Source organism: Temnothorax longispinosus, chromosome 4, assembly GCF_030848805.1.
Source record: "Temnothorax longispinosus isolate EJ_2023e chromosome 4, Tlon_JGU_v1, whole genome shotgun sequence".
Taxonomy (NCBI): domain Eukaryota; kingdom Metazoa; phylum Arthropoda; class Insecta; order Hymenoptera; family Formicidae; genus Temnothorax; species Temnothorax longispinosus.
Window position 1 is genome coordinate 11,530,331 of NC_092361.1, and position 21,411 is coordinate 11,551,741.

Consider the following 21,411-nt stretch of genomic DNA (forward strand, 5'->3'; position numbering starts at 1 on the left):
CGGTGCATGAAAAAATATTTTAGACAAAAGGTTACGGTATTAAGTGATCTTTGCAATTGTGTATCTAGATTTTTTTTAAAGTTATATTTTTGCAAAAGTAACACTAAAGAGTGAACGTTACTTTCAGATGCCTATAACTCAGAAAGTAATCAGAGTTGATGAAATTTAACACTTTTTTAGGGACACAAGTACTACAACGTATTAAAAATTTTTTAAAATTAATTTAAAAAAATTTTTTTTTAGGAATGACGATTATATGTTTATCCGGATATCCGAATATCCGAGATAAAAATATATAGTAATTATGCATAAAAAGACCCTACTCGCCAATGACCTTGACCTTGACATGTTGTCAAGGTCATGACCCTGAGTAACCTTGACCCTGAAAAAAGTGGCGGTCACGATCCGTTTAAAAGTTACGAAGCATTAAAGTTTTTGCTTTGCAAAATCAATTGTATATCGCCACAAATATTCACACAGATGATCGACTAACTTATCTTGTTTAATACCACCTCTACTTAAACGAGCTCGTAAAGCACGCCACAAACCCATGTGACATCTCGTCTTGCGTGAAAAGTGTATGCGTGGAGGCCGTAGGTTCCGCCCCCTTTTTTTGTTATCGCGGAGGAAATCTTCGACTACTGGGATCTCAGGCCCGCAAGGAGCCTGGTTTGCCCAATAACCCCTGAAGGGGAAGACCCCTCGCCTCCGGGGAGAGGTCGAGGGGAGTGTGGGATTCTACGCGTGCCGCCAAAGTTAGGCGCAGCCTACCCACTAAAACCCCCGCGAGTGGCCCGTTCTGGTGTGGCGAGTGCCCCGGGGACGAACTTAATCATAACTTCCGGGACACCCGCCGCCCTGCCCTGACTGCGCACCTTCTCTCCCCCGAGGGTCGAAACCTCCGGGAGTTCCCTATAATGGAAATAATCTACTGCGGCGGAGAGTGGCCACACCATCTCTCCTCGCCGCGCCTCTTCTGGTGTTGGTGGAGGCTGGACTAGGACCCGAGAGTCCCCGCTCGGATCTTGACCCCTACCGCCCGCGAGAGAGCAGGGTACGAGACGGAACCCCTCCCCATTGTGGGGGGGGGGCAACTCGCTCACCATTTCTCTCTCGCGGGCCGCGAAGTGGCGCTTAACGTGTCAGCAAACCCTCTGGCTAGCCTAGCCAAGGGGGTTGCTTACAACGATGGCTCGTCCATCGTCGGATGGACGATTGTGCCGGCCCCGAGCGGCTAGAGCGGCTAGATGAATCTCACCGCTCAGGGCTGCCCCTTTTTGTTCCGAACCCTTTCCCCCGCGAAGGGGGAGAGAGAGAGTAGGGGGAGGGTATATGCACGGGAGGGGAACAGGTTCTCCTCCCCTTTCTTTCCTATTATTGTTGTCACCTCGCGTCCTTAAGCTGCTGGGTCGCAGGATTTGGGGGCATCCGCCTTCGTCGGCGAGGAGGTGGTCCTCGCGGGCGCACGAAGATCCCCCCCCGTCTGCGTCGGTCTGATCCAGCGCGGGTCGTTCTCTGCGCCGAATTCTCTCGGCCTCTTCTTTGGCGGCCATGACCGCATTGCAAAACTTGGTCATGGCCTGCCATTTCTCTTCCCCCTCGACCATCACTGCCACTACGATCGGGAGGGAGAGGACACATCCTACACTGGCGCGCAGGACTCGGCGCTCTTCTGCCCACGCTGGACAATGTGCCAGCGTGTGCTGCGTCGAGTTCATGTCATCACCGCAGTGACATTGTGTGGTGCGTTCCTTACCGATGCGACACAGGTACTCACCAAAGCACCCGTGCCCGGTCAGCACCTGTGTCAAATGGAACGTGAGTCCCCGCCTGCTCGCCCAGTTTTCCAGATTGGGGCCCCGTATAGGGCTACCGAATGTACCACGTAAAGCCGGCGAACGCCGTTGCTCGCCCCCCTTAGGTTGGGCATTAGCCTGCATAGGCTGTTAGCCACAACCTTGACCGTGGGAGTCAGCCGAGCAACGTGCTCGCCGAACTTTAGTTCGGCGTCCAACCAGAGACCCAGCAGTTTCAGCCGGGTTCCTATGGGGACGCGGACTCCGTTCATCATCAAGAACTTATCGGGTGGCTTTCCCCTCGAGCGGTCGTGAAAGAAAACCGCTTGAATTTACTGGGGAGCTACCCGTAGCCTGAGGTTCTTGATGGCACGCACCCCTGCGGGGGACTCCACTATTGTCAAACTAGACACAGTGTGCCTTCAAAGTACATGCGTGGGCTTTCCACGCGTGAAAAGTTGTAAATATTTTTTAAACTTTTTTTGTTAATAACTTTTCAATAAAAAACGACCGCCGGCTAAAACCTTCTGAAGGTCACTCAGGAGGGTGACCTTTTTTTTATAACGGGGGGAGGGAATCCACACGGATACCCCCTCCCCCGGGATGGGGAGGGCGGTTATGTGGGACTTTAACCCACTAAAAACCCCCTCGAATGTCCCTCACGGCGCTTTTTTGGGGAGGCCCCGGGAATCACAAGTATACCTTCCGTGAGCCTCCCCACGCCTAGCCCTGCCGGGCTTGAACTAACTCGTGACGGGTGAGGGGACACTATCCCCATCCGTCACCCTCCCTTTGAGGGTTGCTTTCGCAGCGGGCAAGCAGCTGTCCCCGACTGCTCACCCATCAGGAGGGTGACCTTGACTACATATGTCAAGATCGTTAGTGAGTGGAGTCTTTTTATGCATAATTACCAAATATATAAATAGAAAGATCCGAGATAAAATATTTGATTCAAGTGAAAATTTGGATATCTGGCTCTTGTGTGGATCCAGATCTTGTTCGGATTCAGTTTTTGTTCGGATCCGAATCTTGTTCGGATCCGGATCTTGTTCTTATTGAATTGTTTGATGCTGTCTAGATTTCTAATTCAATTATTTGATCGTTAACCAGATCTCGGATTCAAATCTTATAAAGGGGAGTTACCACAAATCATAAATCTTAAACACGAGTTATCATGGAGATTGTCATCATTATTGTATTCATAATAATTATTATACTAAAACATAGAAATAATTCAGCTTGAACTAAATTTTAACTGCTGCTTATTTAATAAGTTTCTATTTCGCAATTTATTTATTGATTATTGAATAGCTGAAGAAAGAATTATAGAGTACAGTTCAAATAAGTTTTTATTTCTCAACGAAAACATAACATACAAAGTTAAATGTAGTGCTTAAAAATAAACATGTTTTAAAGTTTTAAATAAATATCACAAAATTACGTTATCTAACTCAACTATCTATCTCATCTATCTAAGTGATATGTATAAATCCAAAATTCAATCTAAGTGGTAGTAGAATTTCCCCTTAACAAAATTATTATACAAACAAATTTGTGTTATCTAACTCAATTCAAGTGACATGTATTTAAAAAAAAGATGTGAAATCTTTAAATTGCGCCAATTGCAAAGAAAATATATATATTATTTTGAAAAATAATTGTTGCGCAACTACTTTTAAAAAATAAAACCTAAGTGGTACATATCTTGGTCTTTGTGTTCTCATTCAAAAGTCTTCTTATTCCAACCTAAGTGATAGTAGCTTTAATTCTCCTTAACGAAATTATAACGTTACAAAGAATTATTTTAATCACAAAGAATTAAAGAGGTAACAGTACAGAATAAAAATATTTAATTAAAATAAAATAAATAAATTTTTCTTGTAAAAAACTTGGTGAACGCGACTTTCAAATGCTTATATGTAATTTAGAAACTATAATCATAGAAAATTGAAACTTTTCATTAGTGATACAAGTACTACACATATTAAAAATTTTTTTAAATGTTTTTTTTTTATATAAATCGTTCGGGGTTCTTTCTTTGTAGTTAGTCTGAAACATGTAACTGATTAATTAAAAATTATATATGCTATGCCCAAACTCTCTCTTAAGGAACTCTTTTTAAAGAGTTGCTCAAGTCAAGAAGGATCGAGGCCATAAACCAAAGGTATCTTAAGTTTCATGATCAGTGCTAGCCACAATTAAATTTTGCCCCACCGCGATAAACGGTGATCGTGGATCAGTCACATAAAAATGATCGTTCTCATCGCTTTTGTATTATTTGCATATGCATTTGACACAAAACATTGATTTTGTTCATAATTTTTGATATAATACGTGCAAAAGATACACAGAACCTCCTCCAGGGAGATATGCGTCGGGAGCTTAGAAGTAACTTGCACGTCTGTACCTTTTTAAATTCAAAAAGGACATTCTGGATTATTAATGCACCTTATCGTACTTATGTCATTATAACTGCAAAATATATAAAATGCAATATATAATATTTCAGAGTCTTGGCGTTGTCTTGTACGTATTAGTTTGCGGTGCTCTACCATTTGATGGACCTACAATGCAGTTGTTACGATCTGTGGTTGTCTCAGGGAAATTCAGAATACCATTTTTTATGTCTGCAGGTAGATATATATATATATACATATATATATAAGGTAATTATTTAATAGGCAATACTTGATTATTTACTATTATTTAGTAACTTATAAGAAAAGGTCACAATTAAATTAACCAAATATCGATTTTAACTTTATCTTTTCGAAATATACAGAAAGATAAATCGATATGTATTCGAGTATTTTATCCAACAAGTTCTAATAATCAAGATTTTAATCTTTATAATTTCACGCGTTCCATAATTTGTGATATATATATATATATATAAGTTTTAACAGAAAGATCATGGTATCCATAAAAGCATTGATCAGCATAGCAAGGAAGATGCAGCAAAAAAATGAGTTTTATAGTTCGATTTTATTGATTTGTTTTTTGTTTTTTTCAAATTTAATTTTTTGAATTCATATATTATATAAATAAAATAAAAAATATAAATAAAATTTATGTTGCCTGAGAAAGATGTTGAAACTATTGTTAACCGGTTATTGCGATAAATATTGCCACATGCCTCAGTAGTCGAATTGGTAGGACACGGAATGAGGGAGGTTCCAGGTTCGAATGGCTGAGGTAATATTTTTCACAATAAATTCTTTTTGATAGTTAAATCGAATTGATTTAATTACGGGGAGGGAGATTTTACTAAGGGAGACCGGGGCTAGTTGGTACATGGGACAAGTATACAATAATTATTGTAAAAGTTACAAAAGATAATATTGCGTAAAAAATATAGTATTTCCGCAAAAATATTGCGATAATATTTCAATTAGTTATTTTAGGCTGAGTAGCGTATTTTTACAAACAGAAAATATTTTTAGTTTTGTACAGCCGAAAGTAAAATAAATCAGTGATATATTAAATGTTATACTTATAAATCTGGTCATCATATCATAATTTTAACTGTCTTTAAAATTTTTACTTTAAACGTAATAACTTCTAGTTATGTTAACGTCTTAAAACATTTTTTGTTTAAACAATAAATCAATCTAAACTATCTAAATATGGCAGATCGGGGTAGATTGTTACAGCTTTCTACTTATAATTTCGACCATCTCCGTCAATGTAACATATAACCTTGGTATAACAACGGCAGATATTTTAATCTTATGTAAGATTTCACCGTTAATGTCTCTTATTACGTATCAGAACCAGTCAATACAGAATATCAGTTACATTATATCTATATCATAATTTTGCACTTAACGGTGAAATGTTATATGACACATGTTGTTACATGTTATTAGTTCTCTTTATTAAATATATTACCTATACTTTAAAAACTGGATCTTTCACAACTTAATCCGGTACTGTAACAATTTACTCCATATATCTAATTATTACAAATGTCGTCTTCTTATAATTGTTATTGGTGCAACTAAATTAATTATACTATTAAGTTAAAAGAAATTTTTTATGTTGTATAAGCATGCGGCTATTGAAAAATTCTTTCGCGACTTGTATTTCACTTATTAGTTACATGTAAAAAAATTTTTTTTAAAAGTATTAACTAGCCCCTGTCTCCCCTACTCCAACGGGAACTGTGTTGTAAATATGAAAAATCTAGTCTGGCTAAGATCCAAGCTCGGATCGTAAATGGGTTTAATCTAATTTGATTGTATTTTTTATATAAGTCTCTTATGAAAGTTAGATTAGAGTCAAGTATTTCTGTCAAGTGTTGTCTTAATCAAAGGCGTGGTTAAATTTAGTAATATGTTCGGAGATTATAGAATGCTTAAATGGGTTTGTCTTAATTTTGTTTTTGTGTTCATTAAGTCTAGTTGTTTTTTGTCTGTCTTATATATGAGACATTACAGTCGTTACACGATATCTTATTGATTACGTTATTGTTTAAAATTATTGGATTTGTATCTTTATGTACCTTAACAAACTTGCTGAGATTATTACGACAACTATACTCTACCATGTGCTCGTCACCGTTTAACAAATGGGCTTTTCCTGTTTTTAATAAACAGGATGACTATGAATTTTTTATTATTTGACGCTGTGTTATCTCTAGTCTGATTCTCCGATTTAACTTCTTGTGTATGTTTAATGTTACTGTTGAATAAACATTAAAATCTCCAATTAATTTTTTTGAAGATTAATTTAATTAAGAAAATAATTCAATAAAATATTAGTAACTATTTCCAAGTTTTTTTTAATGAAATATGGAGTGAGACAATAAGATAGCTCTTGTCAACTAAGCTAAAGATCTATTGGGTGTCTATTGGATGATCAGAAAGACATGAAAAGTATCTGCCTAGTAACTATTTAATTAATTAAAAGTTAAATAAAAAAGTCAAAAAGTTAATAACTTAGCTTAGTTAATTTAAAATGAGTTAATTTTTAACTTTAACTACTTTTTTTTTAAACACAAAGTTAAACTTATTAACTTTTTTCCCAAGTTGAAAATTTTTTTTAACCTTTTTAGCACATGTAGAGCAATTGTTTAGTGCAGATGGCTTACTATTTGATGATTTATGAGGCAAATCAATCGATCGTTATTTTGAGATAACGCATTAAAAGGGATATTGTTTGACTTACCTTAAGAAGAAAAGGTTTTGTAAACATATGCCCTAAACTGCTTCGTTTTCAAATACAGGATGTCAAAGACGCACGCCCCTGGTGAATGTAAAAATGTTTTATTGGTATTGGAAAATAGTTTTTAATACCACATGTACGCATACCAAATTTAAATAAAATATCTTTAAACGTTTTTCAAATTTTCGAAAGGACTATACAAAAAGTAGACCCAAATGGGAAACTCATCGCAGTTCGACGAAATTTGGCAGGAACATTTATATTGGCTTTAGAATCATGCCGGAGAGAGAGAATTTTTGTTTTGACACTCGTCTGGAATAGAAGTGGTGAAACGTGCAAAAAACTAAAAAGACGATAAGTTTGATTGTAAACAGCACCAGTGTGAAAAGGTAAAAAATCAACTGTTTTGCCATTCGGCAACAATAGTAAAGTGGAGGACATTTGCCATTATATACAGTATGTCTCATTTTAAATGCTCCAGGCAAATATCTCGAATATGGAAGATATGGAAAAACAAAAGTTTTAGACAAAAGTTGTAGAATATTAAGGAGAACAAATAATGGTAAAATTATTTTTAAAAAAGACATGTAGTTGCATATTAGAAATTACATAATTTTTTTGCAAAGCAACAATGTGTTTTCTTTATACCAATTGATTTATCTTATTATTGTGTACATAAAAGTCTTAAGGTACAGTTATCAAAAAATGAATAGTTTACGAGATATTTTATACTTTATGTCAAAATGTGCCAGAATAAAATATGAAATATCCTGTAAACTATTAATTTTTTTATAACTCTACCTTAATACTTTTATATGTAGAATAATTAAAGCAGGAACACAATACAAAGGCACAAGCAATAGGAATAAGAAATAGCAACAGAATGTAGATTTTCAACCTATCAGAAGCCGTGTATCAATGCATTTTGTTCCTATTTTCTGTTTCTATTACCTGTATCTTTGTATTGTGTTTCAGCCCTTAAAAGAATCATATTATGTAAAAAAAACATACAGTTCTATTTTTAAAAATGATGATGATTTTTAGGTGACTTAAAAAAATCGATTTTTTTTCAAAAATTGGTCAATTTTTTAAAAAAATTTATCATTATTTGTACCCCTTTATATTCTGCAACTTTTGTCTAAAACGTTTTTTCATATCTTCCATATTTTTTTAGATACTTGCCTGGGGCATTTAAAATGGGACATCCTGTATATGTGACGAATGCCTCTTCGTCTGGAATGGAAGTCTTTACTTTATTATTGTTGCCGAATAGCAGGAAAGTTGATTTTTTTACCTTTTCACGCTGGTGCTGTTCACAATTACACTTATCGTCTTTCTCGCCATTCTTTTTGCGCGTTTTATCACTTTCGTTCCAGACAAGTGTCAACAAAAATTCTTTCTCCGACATGATTCTGAAGCTTCTTTTTTTTTATAACGGTGGGGAAATCTTCATAGGATACCCCCGTCTCCCGGGGGAGAGGACGGGCGGTTATGTCGGACTTCTACCGACTAAAACCCCACCGGGTGTCCATCTCTGCGCACTTGGTGGAGGGGCAGCGAGAACTAACTATATTCTTCCACTACCCCTCCTGCGCTTGCCTCTCGGTGCCCCTTCGTCGGTAAGGGGCACCTGCCCCCGCCTTGACTTGACGGGGACTTGCTCCTCTATCGTGGCCAAGGTGGGACACCACTACCTCGGCCACCCCTCCTATGTGGGGAGGTTATGCCGACCCACTGTGTACTCCCGCCCGCGGGCTGACCCTCCCTGCGCCTTTCCACACCCCAACCCGATTGGTTGACGTGGGGAGAGGCGTAAACTTTGTTTTGATGCGTACTCGGGACCGAATAAATCACCCAGCACACGTCGGGCATTGCGAGGCAACTAATCTGCCTTTGCCCTCCAGCCATGAACCGACTTACCCTCTCTTGGGGTAGAGGACTTTACTCTGTCCCCTCCCCCGTTGGCGGTTATCCTACGTCCACCCATTGCTGGGTGGAGGCAGGGTGTTGGCGCCTTCCCAGAAGGAAGGGAGCCCACGCGGTCTCCTAAAGGCGCCTCTTCGGCTCTCGTCTTCGGGGTGATTCGGGTCCGAACGCTCTCCGCGCCAGACCCTTTCCGCTTCTTCTTTCTGCGCCATAACTTGGCCGCAGAAGAAGGCTACGGTCGACCAATTCTCCTCGCTCTCGACCATCGCTGCCACTATGGCCGAGAGCGAGAGATCCTCCCCGACGCGATCCCTGAGGACTCGGCGCTCCTCTGCCCACGCCGGACAGTACTGCAACGTGTGTTGCGCCGAGTTCAGGACCGCGTTGCAGTGGTGGCATTGCGTGGTCCACTCCTTACTGATCCGACACAGAAACTCCCCAAAGCATCCATGCCCGGTGAGCACCTGCGTCAGATCGTATGACAGTCCCCTTCTGCCCTCCAGTCCCGCAGGCAGGGTCGGACGGCCTCGACGACTCTCCTCTCAGCCAGAGTGGGATTGTCGAGGTATCTCTCTCACTCTTTCATAAGAGTCGTCTGTGCCTGGAGCCTAACCGCCCTGCGGACCCTGTCCGTCATCACTACCCCCATCCTTTGGAGCTCGCGTGTCCTGCGGTAAACTTCCGCGTGCGCGTTTATTACAAGCTCCGCGTTGCCGCTGCGTGGGAGACGATCCTGTAGACCCGTGACACCCTGATGGCCACCACGCGTTGCGCGCGACGCATTTGCATTTTGAAGCGTTCGGAGGCCATCAGTTTCGGAGCCCAGACTGTGGCCCCGTATAGTGCCACGGCGTTGACCGTCCCCGCGTATAGTCGGCGGACACGGCTACTCACCCCTCCCAGATTTGGCAACAGCCTGCAAAGGCTGTTGGCCACTCCCGTCACCCTGAGAGTAAGGCGAGCGAAGTGTTCGCCGAAGCTCCAGACGCCGTCCAACCAGAGATCCAGATGTTTCAGGTGAGCCTCTATAAAAACGCGGACCCTTTCTATTGTCAGGAACAGGCCGGGTGGCGCTCTGACGCCCCTCCCGTGGAAGAAGATCATGATTCTTTTTTTTTGTTACGCGGGGGAAATCTTTAACTACTGGGATCCCAGGCCCGTAAAGAGCCTGGTTTACTCAATATCTTCCGAAGGGGAAGACCCCCTCGCCTCCGGGGAGAGGACGAAGGGAGTGTGGGATTCTACGCGCGCATACCGTCCCGGAGAACGATACACGCGCGCAGGCTACCCACTAAAACCCCCGCGAGTGGCCCGTTCTGGCGTTGTGTTGGGTGCCCCGGGAACAAACTTAATCGTGATTTCCGGGGAACTCACCGCCCTGCACCGTTGACGCACCTTTCCCACACCCCCAAGGGTCATGACCCCCGGGGGGAAGGGGGGTTGCCAGTGATGGGAAGAAACTTGTTGCGGCGGGGAGTGCTTACCACCTTTCCCCACCGCGCCCCCTTGGGTGTTGGTGGGGGCGGGGTCAAAGCTCAAGAACACCCGCTTGAGCCCCGGCCCCCACTGTCCGTGAGAAAGCAGGACACGAGACGGAACCCCCGGTGGAGGGGAAACTCGCTAACTATCCCTCCCTCACGGACCAAGATCTGGCACTATTGTGCCCGCAGTTCTCTGGTTAGACCAGAGGCTGTCTCTAGCTTGGGCTCGCCTATCGTCGGTTAGGCGATTCCCGGCTCTGGGGTGTGACGTAGTCCCATCACCCAGAGCCACTCCTCTCCGCTCCGATCTTCTCTCCCCAAGAGGGGGAAGAGAGAGAGTAGGGGAGACGGTATACACATAGGGAGGAGAATGCGTTCTCCTCCCTCCGCCTTTTATTATCTGTGTTATCCCACGCCCATGGATTGTCGGGGCGCGGGATCGGGGGGCCCCCGCCTACGCCCGCGAGGAGGCAATCCTCGCGGCCGCAGGAAGACCTCCCCCGTCCACGTTGTCCACCTGATCCGGCGCGGGTCGTTCTCCGCGCCGGATTCTCTCAGCTTCCTCCTTGGTGGCCATGACTGTTTCGCAGAACTTAGCCATGGCCCTCCACTTCTCTTTCCCCCCGACCATCGCTGCCACTATGGCCGGGAGAGAGAGATCCCGCCTTACGCTGGCGCGGAGGACTCGGCGCTCTGCCGCCCACGCTGGACAGTGTGCCAGCGTGTGCTGCGCCGAGTCCATGTCGTCACCACAGTGGTGGCACTGTGTGGTGCTTTCTTTTCCTATTTGACACAGGTACTCATCGAAGCAGCCGTGCCCGGTGAGCACCTGTGTCATGTGGAACGTGAGTCCACGTCCCTGCCTACTCGCCCATTGATCTAGGCATGGCCGGACGGCTTCGACGACCCTCCTGCCCGACAATGCGGGGTTGTCGAGATATTTTCGCCACTTGGCGAGGAGGGCCGTCGCGGCCTCTTGGTACACCGCCGCGCGGACTCTGCCCGTGATGACTACTCCCATCCTCTGGAGCTCCCGCGTACGCCAGAACACATAGGCGTACTTGTCTGCAACGAGCTCCATCAGCGGGAGCCCGGACAGGGTCAGATCATGATTCTGAAGCTTTTTTTTTATTACGATGGGGAAATCTTCCTAGGATACCCCCTCTCCCCGGGGGAGGGAGAGGGCAGTTATGTCGGACTCCATGTGCAGGCACAAGTCTCCGCGCATGGCCTACCGACTAAAACCCCACCAGGTGTCCTTCTTTGCGCCTAGCTGCGGAGGTGGCGAGAACTAACTATTTCCTTTCGCCACCTCCCCGGCGCTACACAGCTCGTGCCCTTCTCGTCGGAGAGTCCCTACCATGATTCTGAAGCTAATATGAATGTTTCTGCCAAATTTCGTCGAGCTGCGATGAGTTTCCCACTTGGGTCTACTTTTTGTATAGTCCTTTCCTTGTTTTTTTTTTTTACAATTTTGACACTTTATATTCTGAAAACGAAGCAGTTTAGGGTATATGTTTATAGGACTTTTTCTTTCTAAAATAAGGTATGAAATATCCTCTTCAATTTTTTGTACTTACTTAGGAAGCACCCTGTATAATTATCAAAAAGGATGCAGGCATGGCTAGTACAAGATTACTTGCATTTTTTGTTAACTAAAATTTTATTTTTTTATGATAATCATTAATATCTACACTGCCGGCCAGAAGTTTGGATATGCACTTGTCCATACACCTATAATTACGGTGTCAAAATAAAAAAAAATATTTAAGGCTCCTTGATAGTCACGGAAAATACAGCGTTCGAGTGGCACGACACCTACTGGAGGAAGCTTCGTAGCTTGATACAGAACTAGTAGATTTAAGGGTCGGTAGGAGTCACGGTGGAGACCTCTGTCGGGCTGGGTTAGCTGCGAGTCCGTATTTTATTTATTATAAATTTTTAAGAGCAAAAATGCAAACCGACCCTGTAGCTGACTGCATTATTATATAAAGAATATATAAAAAAAAAAAAATCACGAATCTATGTAACTTATTTTATGAGAAATCTTGTTATTATGAATCCGTAATTCGACATGTCGGCCGGCCGGAATTACGGATTTGTAATAACAAGATTTCTCATAAAATAAGTTACATAAATTCGTGAATTTTTTTTTATATACTCTATATAATAATGTAGTCAGCTACAGAGCCCGATTTTGCATTTAAAAGTTTTTAATAAATAAAATACGGACTCGCAGCTAAGCCAATCCGACAGAGGTCTCCACCGTGCCAATTCGGAGTTTACCTGGGTCTCCTGCCGACCCTTAAGCCGCGAGTCACTCGAGAGTCGGCTGGTGGGGGAAACGCACACAAGAGAAAGCACGTATGTACCTGTGCACTCAGATACGTTCTTTTTCTTGTGTGCATGTGCCCCACCAGTCGACTCTCGAGTGGCTCGCGGCGGAAAACAGTGGACAAAGTGTCTTGCGGAAGATCTCATTGGTAAAATAACTCATTAATCGTATTAAAAATTGTGCACTATTGAGCTTCAGTTTGTTGGTTATGTCAATGTGCTGTCCATTGCCTCAAATTACCTATTAGAAGTTAGCTCCCCACTTTTAGAATTAACATATTTTCACGGTTGTGCTGAATTGTGCTAGGTTTGTGCTATATTGTGCTCGAATATTATAACCATAATATGAAAAATACGAAAGAAAATTTTAAAAAACGAATTTTTAGGTTAGCCCTCCACTTTTCGTTTTTTTCAATTTTTTCGATTGTGCTGAGTTGTGCTAAGTTGTGCTAACATTGTGCTAAAATATTATTTTAAAAAAATAATAACAGAAAGAGTTACGATAAAAAAATAAATTATATCCAAAAATGATTTTTTTATTGTAACTTTTTTTGTTATTATTTTTTTTAAATAATATTTTAGCACAATGTTAGCACAACTTAGCACAACTCAGCACAATAAAAAAAATATAAAAAAACGAAAAGTAGGGGGCTAACTTAAAAATAATTTTTAGGTTAGCCCCCCCACTTTTTGTTTTTTTCAATTTTTTCGATTGTGCTGAGTTGTGCTAAGTTGTGCTAACATTGTGCTAAAATATTATTTAAAAAAAATAACAAAAAAGTTACAATATTTTTTTTATCGTAACTTTTTTTGTTATAATTTTTAAAAAATAATATTTTAGCACAATGTTAGCACAACTCAGCACAATCAAAAAAATTAAAAAATTATTTTTTTTTATTTTTTCGTATTTTTCATATTATGGTTATAATATTCGGACACAATATAGCACAAACCTAGCATAATTCAGCACAACTTCCGGTTTTCTAGGAACAACAATGTAAAGAGCACTTTACTCTTGAACGCTCAAATTTTATAATTCAGATTTGTAATAATCTAGTGGTGAGTGTAATATTAATTACCTAAGACCTCTCTTTGTCATGCACTTATTGCATGCATATAAGCCGTTTCACCGCGACAAGGTGGAGGTCATTGGAACAGTTTATTTTTTTGTTTTTTTTTATTTTTTTTGTTTTGTTTTAAATTTTTTGTTTATTTTTAAGATATTTTTTTATGCCATTTAAAATTATAATTAAGAAATTTATTATCTAAATGTAAAATAAAATGTATTTTAAATATCTAAATGTAAAAGAAGAACATTTTAATATCTGAATATATAATAAAAACGTATTTTGATATCTAAAAGTTAAGTAAAACGTATAATATAAAACCAACAGTTTATGATATTTTGTACTTTACTATTCTTGTTTATTATTGTTTTGTTTATTAATTTCTCTCTCTATAATTTTGAAAGTGTTATGCATATATAAAAATATCGTAACTTTTTTTGTTGTTATTTTTTTTAAATAATATTTTAGCACAATGTTAGCACAACTTAGCACAACTCAGCACAATCGAAAAAATTGAAAAAAATAAAAAGTGGGGGGCTGACCTAAAAATTATTTTTAAGTTAGCCCCCCACTTTTCGTTTTTTTCAATTTTTTTGATTGTGCTAAGTTGTGCTAACATTGTGCTAAAATATTATTTAAAAAAATAATAACAAAAAAGTTACGATAAAAAAATCATTTTTGGATATAATTTATTTTTTTATCGTAATTTTCTGTTATTATTTTTTTAAAATAATATTTTAGCACAATGTTAGCACAACTTAGCACAACTCAGCACGATCGAAAAAATTGAAAAAAACGAAAAGTGGGGGGCTGACCTAAAAATTCATTTTTTTTAATTTTTCTTCGTATTTTTCATATTATGGTTATAATATTCGAGCACAATATAGCACAAACCTAGCACAATTCAGCACAACCGTGAAAATATGTTAATTCTAAAAGTGGGGGGCTAACTTCTAATAGGTCCTCAAATAATAATCCAATAAAGTGCCATAAACCATTTTCTAGAACAGTGCTACGCCGACCGCATCAGTTGTCAATTTTTCATTGCACTGTTACTCCACTTTCTATATTAGGACCAGCAAATTAATGAGCAGGTAAACATACAATATGCTTTTATCTTTCATTTGAACGCTTATATTCAATCGTACAGTGACTCCTTCTTATTTAAGATCTTTCGTAAGAATTGTCCATATTTCATCTCTAGATTCAAGATGGCTGACATGGGTATCCAGGGTCCTTAACAGAAACCCCTTACTCTCAAAGTAGCTTTTTTGTTATTAATTAATTAATTTAGTCATAACTTATATTAAGTATGTATCTTTAAATATTAATCTTATATTAAATATGTATCTTACTGATTTCTGATAAAAGAATTCACTTCACCACAAGAGTGATATTTGCCAATATTTACTTCTGCTCACAAGAGTAGATGTGATGCAAAAATTTACTTCTGCGAGGATTTTGTACTTGATTCATCCCAGAGAGAATACCACACGACTTGTAAAAATAGTCATTAAAACCAAAGATGTATTTTTTATGATAAAAATAAATAGTTTTAATAGTTTTTTTGGTTAAAAGTTAGATTCAAGTTATTTTTGTTTTTTACTTAAATTTTCTATAGTTTTTGTGTTACAAAATGATTATTTATCTCTAATGTAAGTACAAACATTAATAAAAGTAAATTTTTTTATAATATTTAGTCTTTTAATGCTGTATCCAAACTTTTGACCGGTAGTGTATGTAAAAATTACTATATTTATCTGTGTGTAATTGAAACTGAAGCAGTTTAGATCATATGTTTATAAAACCTTTTTTTCCTAAAATAAGTTATGGAACATCCCCTTCAATTTTTTGTACTCACTTAGGAAACACCCTGTACAATTATCAAAAAATTCTTATAACTATTATTAGTTTTTCACAATTGTAAAAGAAAAAATACATTCCTATATAAAAAAAACAAATTTCTTTGTTGTTTTATATAAACTTAATTTACAAACAAAACATTAAATTTATTTGATAATCTATATTGTAATTGTTTTGTTATTTAGAGTAATCAAATTTTAAAATTACATTCTAATTTAATAATGCTTTTAAAAATTAAATTTTAATTTAAGTTAATTCAATCTTAATGCAACTTTTAACTGAGTTGGTTTTTGTTTATGTAACTTTTAACGTAACTAAATTAATTTTATAAACCCTTAACTTTAACTTAATTTCAAAAAATAATTAATTTATCTAATCTTGCTTTTTTGTATATTATATCTTTCACTTTAACATCGACACTTTACTCTTATTTGCCTTATGATTTTGATTTGATTATTTTTTAATTTGTCTATTAATAAATTATTAATACATTTTTTGTTTGCTTCCATTTGTAAATCTTGAATATGAGAAAATGCAGGAATGTGTGTGTTTATTTCTGTTACCATATCTTTTTATTTATGCAGTCGAAATCTATTTCAAAGTCTTTCTAGAATATTATATGGCCTATTGTTTTAAATTCGTAATTATGCAAAACGCTAATGTCTTAATAATTATATATATATCTGATATTTTTAATTTTTTAAAAATATCATAAGTGTTTTTTCTTATTTTAAATAATACAAATCTACGTATAAATACAACAAAAACTAGTTTTATCTTTCGTCAATACTAGTATTAACTGGTCAATTCTAGAAATAACCAAATGTACTTGACAATACCGGTATTCCCTAAAAAATTTTTCAGTTAATACTCATTCTGACGAGTTTTAACAAAGCACACTCACGTTAAAACACGTTTTTAGGTAAAATTAGTAGTAACTAAGGAAAAGTAATAATAAATTCCTGCTTTAACAAAGTGGTTGCAAAAGTGTATGCGTGGATGCAGTAGGTTCCGCCCCCCTGCAGGGGGCTCTACCTAAAAAAACTAACCTAACCCAACCCAATTGTTGTGTGGGTGGATTACAAGTATATGATCACACATACACTTTTTCACTTACACATCAATCGGATTGGGTTAGATTAGTTTTTTTGGAGGTGGAGCCTACCGCAGGGAGGTGGAATCTATTGCATCCACGCATATACTTTTCCACCTGCTTTGTTAAAGCAGTAATAGTTGGTTCACTCACACAACATTCTTTTGTTGGTTTTGTAAGCAAATTGTTTTATTAATAACTTTTTTATAAACAACAAGCGACGGAAAAGGTCAGTGACTTGGAGATCAACATTAAGGTCAAAAGTCATTTGGGACTGACTGTATAAAAGGAAATATTTACCAAAAAAAAAAACTAATTTAACAAGGGGAAACCGCGTACTTGGGGTTACCGAATTGAAAAACGTTTTTACATAGTATAAGTACTCTATCTGAAGAGCAATTTTTTTTTAGGCAAGGCGTAAGTTAAAAAAAATTGTTTTTTGAAAATGCGAATTTAAAAGAGAAAACAAAATTGTTGGTTACAATAACTTTATTTTGCACGAATAAACAGTTATTACATGAAAAAATTAAAAAAAAAGTGTGAGGGACAGAAATTGAACTTGGATCGACAACGTAGTAATCGTGCACTTACATTTTTTTTTTAAATGGCTGAGCGTTGCGCCCTATCCCTTTGCTCAATTACTCTTCTGATAGAGTACTATACTATGTAAAAACGTTTTTCAATTCGGTGATCCCAAGTACGCGGCTTCCTTTTGTAAGATTGATATTTTATGTATTGTACGACAAATTTGTTAAGCATGTTAAGCTGCAGGATAAAGAAATTCTCGAATTTCTAGGAATTCTGTATCTTGTAGCCAATCAGTACGCTTCTCGTACGATACATGAAATATCAACCTAACTCCAAGCCTATTTCTAAAAACTTGAAATTAAAATTTGGTTGAAATAGGCTTGGAGTTAGATTAGTTTTTTTATGTGGGGCAGGGACTCTGCCGCAGGTGAAGCCTCTCCTCCGCCTATATGTGTACTGTCTATACACATATCAAAAAATTAATTCTCTTAAGGAAATTTGCCTATTACTTTGGAGTCAAAAATGCGATTGAATAATAATGTCATTACAGCGATCTCGAATTATATGCAATATTAGTATAATGAATTGTGGATGCTAGTTATGTGCTATATTCTTCGTAAATTATTATTAGTGTATAGAATATTAACAAATATATACCGAAGTATGAGAGCGTCAACGACTCGAGAATCGTTGTCAGGTATACTTATTATCTAACATTATAAAGTAAAAGAAAAATCACAAATAATTTATAAAAACCTATATGAACAATTGTCAGAGAATACTAAAGACTTAAAATGATTAATACATTGATGATTGCGTGTCGTGGATTCATGATTAGTGATTAAACATTGTTTGTGAGGTTGGGTTCGCATCAGCTGTTGCGTTGCCAATAGCAACGTCTGTCATTACTAATTTGATCCACGAGGTAAAAGTAAACTTAGTGAATAAAGCTGTGAAAAGCTGTAAATCCACACGGTGAATTCTTATTTTTTAAGTTTTTATCCAATTCTTGATGTTTTATCTGTCAAATGCTAGTTTTTCAAAGTCTTAAGTTGGCTAAGTGTATTAAATCAGTGATCATTTATTTCAGAGCGACCGTTTCTCATGAGGCGATAGGCTCAAAGTGGTCAACTTCTGAATATTATTACAAAAAAACTATACGGTCAATATTGCTCAATTTTTGGGATTATTTGTGTAAAGTGTTTATGTAAATCCTTTAAAAAAAATTAAGACTCTAAGTTGACTTTCGACTAATAGGCGAACCTCCTTAATACTGAAACATACATAGAAAATTAGTTCCCTTAATACTGACATAAAAAATATCAAAATTCAGAAAAGACCCTATTCTGAACAATTACCAACACTTTTAACTGGCCCAGCTCAGTGAGAACTAGTTTTGCCTAGTAAAAACTGTTAACATATTTTAACAAATCGATTTTTCAGTCATATCTAGTTTTCTGTTTCACTGACAGTCCATTGTTATTTCTAGAATTTACCAGTTAATATTAATAGGTATTGACGAAAGGCCTTTAATAAAATTAGTTTTGACTAGTTAAATCGGGTATTGACGGAATTCGGGTTCTAACGGTAACATATACATGAATAATCTCTGTAAAGTTATGGCTGCTGCACACGGGATGCGGAAACGCTTGCCGCGCGGCAAGAAACGACGCGGTAACCAATAAACGCTTTTCCGTAAGAATCAGAAATTTATTGGCTACCGCGTCGCAGCTTACCACCCAGCTTACCAGCGTTTCCGCGTCCCGTGTGAAGGAGCCATTAGCACCTCAATTTTGGAATTTTGATATAATTTAATGGAGTTTTAGCTTTTCCCCAAAGAGTCCTAAAGTTTCTGATAAGTTTGAAAAAAAGTTTTAACGATTTAACAAAAAAAAACGGTTTGAAGTTTTGGGGTGCTTCACTCTTCATGATTCGAAAATCGGCGATAACTTTTTAACTTCAGTTTGGATCGATTTTGTGCTCCCGGGAAAAAAGAATTAGATTTGCCGAGATATGACTAAATCTGGTTCATCAGATCTGGCCAGATAATTTGATCTGCAAATTGTCTCTATCTAGCCAGATCTGAACAGATATAACCAGATTTGACCAGATAATAATTTGATCTGCCAAGATATAATTATTTATCGAATGTATCCAGATCTGCTCAGATATAATTAAAAATTATGAAGGGATGTAAAATGTTATAAAACCATAAATATATCGATTCAATTCGAAATTGTGTGCCACTTTATTATTAGCGTGCGATACAACTGATGATATAAGTTGTACCGTACACTTGATTTATATACTGTTCTTATACTATCGTTTGTCATGCTTTAAATACGAGAAACGGATCTCATCGAATGTCATCTATCAGATGATCCGACATTTGCACAGGGTATAACAAAAAGGTCGGGACACTGAATTATCTCAGAAAGATGACGTTTTTGGAAGAAATGTTTTATACAAAAGTTATAGGGTACCAATTTATCTATTATGTGATGATATTGATTTGACCTTGAACAATCTTGGGAAAGTTACACAAGGTCACATTGAGTTCTTTAAATAGGGATCCCTACTTAGTATGTCATATTCTTGTAACTCTTATCGAGACGTTTTCAAAACGCTAATATAAAACTCTTTCGTTAAGAATTTCCTGAAATATTTTAAATTTTGTCATGAGATTTTTAATATACTAGAACATTAGAAGCGCGCGCTACGCGCGCGCCATTTAGCTTTTTTTCTATATCATTACACAAAACAACATTTGCAACGCTATTGCTCTTTAATAATAACACATTAACAAATATTTAACGGTATATACATAACAACATGACTTTCAAATGACTTTGTACAGAAAAATTTTTATTCAAATTAATTTCATGTTTTTTGCAACAATATAAATATACTTTTAATAATTAATCAACCTTTGTTATGCACACGTCTTCGAAGTTACGTATTATGCACAGGGGGTATGTCATACCCCCAGTCACTTAAAACGTTTATTACAGACGTACAATTCGTTATTTTGACTCAAACAAAATTGCTGGTTATTGTTCAAAGCTTTCGAAATAAGGTCTAATAGGTTTCATTAATATTTTGCAACATAAAAGAATTATAAATGATATGTTAACTAAAGAAACCGAAAAATGGACTTTTCACTAAAAAATGCATAAAAAATTCAATTTTTAATATTTTTTAATAATTCTTGCGGGATTACTTTCTTGAAATACTACACTTTCAAGGAAAAATATTAGTTTATAGCGGAGTTAAAAAAAATATATTTATTTTGCTATGAAATCACGCGTTTTTCAACTTCTCACCACTGCCATAAGAGCAAACTAAAGCCGGGCGGGCAAAACTATGTATAGGATCTTGAAGTGTTATTTCTAGACTACAGGTAGATGGCAGCACAGGTCCCGATTCGCATTGTACGTATTAGAAAAACGCGTTTGAAAATACGCTGGGGTATATCCTACCCCCGGTGCATAACAAAGGTTAAAAACCTCGAAAAAAATACGTACAATTTTTATATACAAAATTTTTAACATGTTTCTTATCTCTTTGATTACGAAAGTGAATTCTTAACTCTCCGGCCTCGCCTCTCTCTCTCTCTCTCTCTCTCGTTCTCTCTGTTTCTTTCTTTTTTTTTTCTCTCTGTCTCTCTTGACTTTTTTTCTTTTTCTTTTAGTTGTCGATCATCTTTAACTTTGTCATATCCAATCATGGAGAACGAAGAAATTACGAACACACACGCTATCACCATCTTCATCGTCGACGAATTACGCACAATATAAGTTTCATTATTATTTTAAGGCTTATCTCTCTCCCTCTCCCTTTCTCTCTCTCTCTCTCTCCCTCTCTCTCTCTCTCTCTTTTCCTCTCTCTTTCCCTCCCTCCCTCCCTCCCTCCCTCTCTCCCTCTCACCCTTCCTCCCTCCCTCTCTCCCTCTCACCCTTCCTCCCCTCCCTCTCTCCCACCCTCCCTTTCTCCCTCCCTCCCTACCTCTCTCCCTTCTCTCCCTTTAAGGCTTATCTCCCTCTCATTCTTTCTCTCCTCCTCTCTCTCTCTCTTTCTCTCTGTTTCCTTTTTTTTCTTTTTTTTGTCTCTCTCGACTCTTCTTTTTTTCCTTTTGTTTGTCATCTTTATCTTTGTCA

General features: G+C 37.8%; 1 protein-coding gene across 5 annotated transcripts in view; it reads left to right on the forward strand.

Moving 5' to 3' along the window:
* The window catches only part of LOC139812158 (serine/threonine-protein kinase SIK3), a 245,452-nt gene that overhangs the window by 77,263 nt on the left and 146,778 nt on the right, over positions 1 to 21,411 (forward strand). For all 5 annotated transcript variants that reach the window (XM_071776791.1, XM_071776792.1, XM_071776793.1 and 2 more), the window contains one exon: positions 4,306 to 4,429. In XM_071776791.1, the coding sequence (XP_071632892.1) occupies positions 4,306 to 4,429 (124 nt within the window). The remainder of the gene's footprint in view (positions 1 to 4,305; positions 4,430 to 21,411) is intronic.